Source organism: Volvox carteri (assembly GCF_000143455.1).
Source record: "Volvox carteri f. nagariensis unplaced genomic scaffold VOLCAscaffold_63, whole genome shotgun sequence".
NCBI classification, from domain to species: Eukaryota; Viridiplantae; Chlorophyta; class Chlorophyceae; order Chlamydomonadales; family Volvocaceae; genus Volvox; species Volvox carteri.
Genome location: NW_003307606.1, coordinates 256,767 through 261,130, shown reverse-complemented (window position 1 = coordinate 261,130; position 4,364 = coordinate 256,767). Strand labels below are relative to the sequence as shown.

Sequence of the window (4,364 nt, the reverse complement as noted above, 5' to 3'; positions counted from 1 at the left end):
AGGGGGTGAGGGGCCGGAGGGGTGAACGGCCTGGCGTGGAGAGGGGTGGATTGGGCGGAGGTGGTTTGGGCCGGAGGGGTATAGCTCGCGCGCACGTCTGTCTGTCTGCGTGTTTGTGTGTGAGAGAGAGAGAGGGAGAGAGAGAGAGCTATGAGGGGGATGATGTGTGTGAGAGTGGGTGATGTGACTCATGTTGGTGCTGGGGCGGTGGCGATATGGCGGTAAGGGGCGGAAGGAGGAAGTACACAGACGCCAAGGGTGAGAGGAGATGGGGGTTTTGCGGGGCTTGTGTGTGCGTGTGCGTGTGTGTGCGTGTGGGGGGGGGATGGGGGTAAACCGCCTATCAAGGATTAAATTTCGGGCTCCACTGTCCACTTGCGCCGCTGCTGCTCCTCTGCTGCTCCTCTGCTCTGCTCTGCTCCCCAGCTGACATTTCGAAGTGGTGAGCGGGGCCGCGTTCACCCCTGAACACCTTCCGTGTGTCCACTCTTTTCTCAAGCACACACGCGCTCTGGTTCAGGCATCTTTAGAGCCCTTTGCAGGGTCGTCAGGGCTAGCTAGCCCTTCTACTAGTCTCTGGCGGCGGTGCGGCGCTGCTCGCGGAGAGCCACTGGCTTTTCGCTAATCTTTATCCTCCTTCGGTATCTATCGGCCTCCAGGTCCCTTGGCCAAGGCGAAGCTGTTACCACCATCATCGCCACCACCACGATCACCAGTAATCTTGTACTCGAACACGTGAACTCGCCCAGATTCAGCTTGACCTGTAGGGCCTTGTAAATGCTGATTTTATATATATGTTTGATAAGGGCAGATTTAGGAGGCCTTGTCAATCGGTCCTGAAGCGGAAGTCAACCTTTTTTAGCCAGCGGTCGTTTTCATCAGAGATCCGAAATTTGAAACCGCGGGGATCCCGAATCCAGCAACCGCTCCGCGGCTTTTACTTTGCCAAGATTTAATTCTATATGAGTCGCACACGGGTCATCATACAGCGTTTCCAAGACCAACGTAACCGTGACCGCGACCGCAACGCTAATAAGCCATCAGCAGAGCTTCAGGTCGACTGATGCTCTCTCTCTCTATCCGTCCGCAGCGCCTCGCACTCTCCCCCCCTGGCACACACACATACACCTCTCGCGTATGCACCTCCACTCAGATCAGGACGAGAACCGCCAGCTGCGGTGCCGGTTCCGGTGGCCTCGTTCCCTCCCCCCCCCCGTGCGGGATTTCATATCCCGAGGGTCCATTGGACCAGCGGTGACACAGAAACACATGCATACATACTTACATACACACATACATATATAAAAACTAAGGTTTGGCACTACTGGTAAGGCGCGACAATTGCCCCCGGGAGATCCCGGGATCAGTACCCATTAGGGTCAAAAGACCTTCCGATGGTGGAAGGCATTGCGCCCCCAGTTGATGGACGGTGGTGACCTGGGATAAAGTTAACCTGCGAGCCGACCAGGAATGGAGTTGGGCCGCTGTCGACCCGGCAGATTCCGTTGGATGCTGGTGGTGGGTGCGGAACCTGAGCAATCCACTGAGAAGTTGACTAGGGTGACTGGATGAGGGTGCCCCGAAATACCGGGGAAGGCAGGGTTTCGCAGGGTAGCTGCCACGGGCGAAGATACACCCCCCTGTTTCACACATCATACATACACGATTATACACACATATCGGCCCCCATGGTAGTTATCACTCCCAAAACAACAGCCCTCCAACAGCCCGCCACCCGCGACATGGTCAGCAGAAGCGCCAGCCCAGCAACTCCAGCACCAGCCTGAGCCCCCCATAATCCTCTGTCCACCTCCCCCCTTCCCGTCGCAACGTACCTCCCACCCCCCAAGGCCCCCCCTTCTCCGCAGCGTTTCCCCCTCCCTCCACTCAGATCTGCACCACCTCCACCGGCCGGCCTCCCGCCGCAGCGGAAGCTAACAAAGCCTCGATGAGCGCCAGATCACGAGCGCCCTCCTCAGGGCTCGATCGGGCGACCGCATCAGGCACAGTCCCGCTGGCGCCGACCCCGTTCGGTTCCCCTGAAGCCGCCGCAGCCGCCGTACCCCCACCACCTCCGGCCCCCCGCAACTCCCGCGTAAGGCCCACAAACTCCGAAAATTCGTCTTGGCAGCCGGAGAAGGCGTACGGCATAATCTGTACGGTAGGATCGGCCTGGGGGAGCATCCACGCAAGGAAATGAGTGGCGAAGACATTTACCTTCCGAGTTTGAGATTAATGTCCCAATAGCTCTTTTGCACAGTGTTTGTGTGCTTATGTGTGTGTAAGAGAGAGAGAGGGTAGTTCACACATCATAACAGAGACTTGCCCTTGGGGGGGGGGAGGGGAGAGCCCACTCACATTCGCATATTCGGAAGCCGCATTCGGAAGAGGAAGAGCTTCAAGATGGAGGTCTCCTAAGCAAAAGAGGTGTTGTCTTTCCTCTCTCTCCCCCCCCCTTTCCCCTCCCCCCTTCCCGCTTCCACCTCCCCCGAAACACAGTCGCACAGTCGCCGCCTCCCCCACCCGGCCACACCTGCTGCTGCTGCTGCTGCTGTCCCGCCGCCGCCTCCTCCTCCTGGGACCCCGGTGCCGGACGAGCGGTCTTGACCGACAGCGTGTATCCCGTACGACTGCCCCCCCAGCCGCCCCGAGACACCTCCAGGGACCCCTCCGTGCCCACGACGCTGAGCGACCAGCGGACCTGTACCCGGGCCGGGCAGGGCGGGTGCATGGAACGGCTCAGTGCGGATTGGAACTTCGGGGGAGGCGGGTTTGGGGGTTTTGGAGGGGAGGGGGTGCTCACAATTGCCGTACATCACACTGCGGCCCGGGACGCGGAAGCACCCCACCCAACCCCGGTCTGGGTTTGGCGACCTTTCCCCCCCCCCGCCCCTTTCTCAACACCCCCCTCACCCAAAGGATGAGGGATCCTCCCTCAATCCCCCCATTTTCTCTCTCTCCCCCCTTCCCCCCCTTCTTTTGCTCTTTTCCCCCCACCCCCACCAGCAATGTCCACCACCTGATGTGCAGCCAGCGAGATGCTGATGCTGGCGGGCACCTCCCCGGTGGCGAACAGCGCCACACCAACCACCGTGTCGGGGGGGACCAGGTCAGCCTTGGCCTGCGCGGGCGGTCAGGGGGGAATAAGCAACCAGCAGCGCTCACATGTGAGCCGTACGGTACGGAGGTGTGCCGCGCCAAGAAAACCCTAAGAACCAGCTGAGCGGAGTGACCTCATCGCCCTCTCGCGCTCCCACAAGCACAGACGCGTACACATGCACATGCGCGCACGCAAGATAGAGACACAGACAGACAGACAGACAGACACAGGCACTCCCTGGCCGGAGTGCATGCAGCAGTACGGCACGTCAAGCTATGGCCGCTGGAGCTCTGCGTCATGTCATCACGAAGCGATAGGAAGGGGGGTGGTAAGGCAGTAGCAGCGGAGGAAACACCCCTACCTCCACCTCCACCACTATCACCTGTCGCGCATGTGCAGTCGCGCTGACGGCCTCCCCCAGCCCCGCCGCCCGCGCCAGCAGCCGCAGAGCCGCCACGAAGTGTACGGAGCTGTCCATGAAGAACCCCCCCGGACAGCCGCCCGTGTCTCGCCGCCAGGTGCTGCCGTAGTACCTGTGGGCGGGTGAGGGGGATGAGGGGGTGAGGGAGGGAGGGGACGAAGAGATTTCGGGTTATTTGAAGACGAAAAGACCGCGTCACAACAAAAACCCCGATGCCGTGCCTTGCATCTGCTCATATACAGGCACGCAGCCCTATGTAGTTGTACGGCTGTACGGATACCTGTTGCGCTCGTCCATTGGCAGATCCGCGATGAGATCCAATTTGATGATCTTGCCCAGCTCCGAAACTCGCCGGCTGGCGGCCACAAACACTGACTCGTAGCTGTAAGCAGAAAAACGTAAAAACAACAACAACAAATAATGCAAACAGAAACAAGAAAACAAATAAGCAAAAATATGAAGTAAAAGCAGACAAAGGAATTTTTGCGCTTTTTACGCGTACAAGGGCAAGAAGGCCCCAATGAACAAGATCGCGATGGATGACGGTTGTGATCGTGGTTGGCGTGCCTTGCCTGACAGATTGCTTGCTGCCTTTTTGGGCGGGGCCCCAGCGCGAAGCGCCCAGGGGGGCCCCGACCTGTAGGATTGCCCATGTCCGTGTGTGTGTGTGTGTGTGTGTGTGTGTGTGTAACGGACCAAACATAATATCTCGCCCGGCTGAAACGCGTTATAGGTACTATACAGCATTCTCTATTGCAAGGTATCTCGCATGTAGCCAACAAAAATCGTATGAGCACAAACAAGTTTGGCTCCTGCTGGAAAAGAACCTGATGGTGCTGGAGG

General features: G+C 58.8%; 1 protein-coding gene across 1 annotated transcript in view; it reads right to left on the bottom strand.

The window, feature by feature from the left end:
• Positions 1 to 1,887: 1,887 nt before the first annotated feature.
• Positions 1,888 to 4,364, bottom strand: part of VOLCADRAFT_119466 (uncharacterized protein) — a gene marked incomplete at both ends in the record, with an annotated part of 4,631 nt that continues 2,154 nt past the window's right edge. Inside the window, 5 exons of the mRNA XM_002956587.1 lie at positions 1,888 to 2,172; positions 2,534 to 2,701; positions 3,020 to 3,121; positions 3,462 to 3,633; positions 3,802 to 3,903. Coding sequence (XP_002956633.1) covers positions 1,888 to 2,172; positions 2,534 to 2,701; positions 3,020 to 3,121; positions 3,462 to 3,633; positions 3,802 to 3,903 — 829 coding nt within the window. The remainder of the gene's footprint in view (positions 2,173 to 2,533; positions 2,702 to 3,019; positions 3,122 to 3,461; positions 3,634 to 3,801; positions 3,904 to 4,364) is intronic.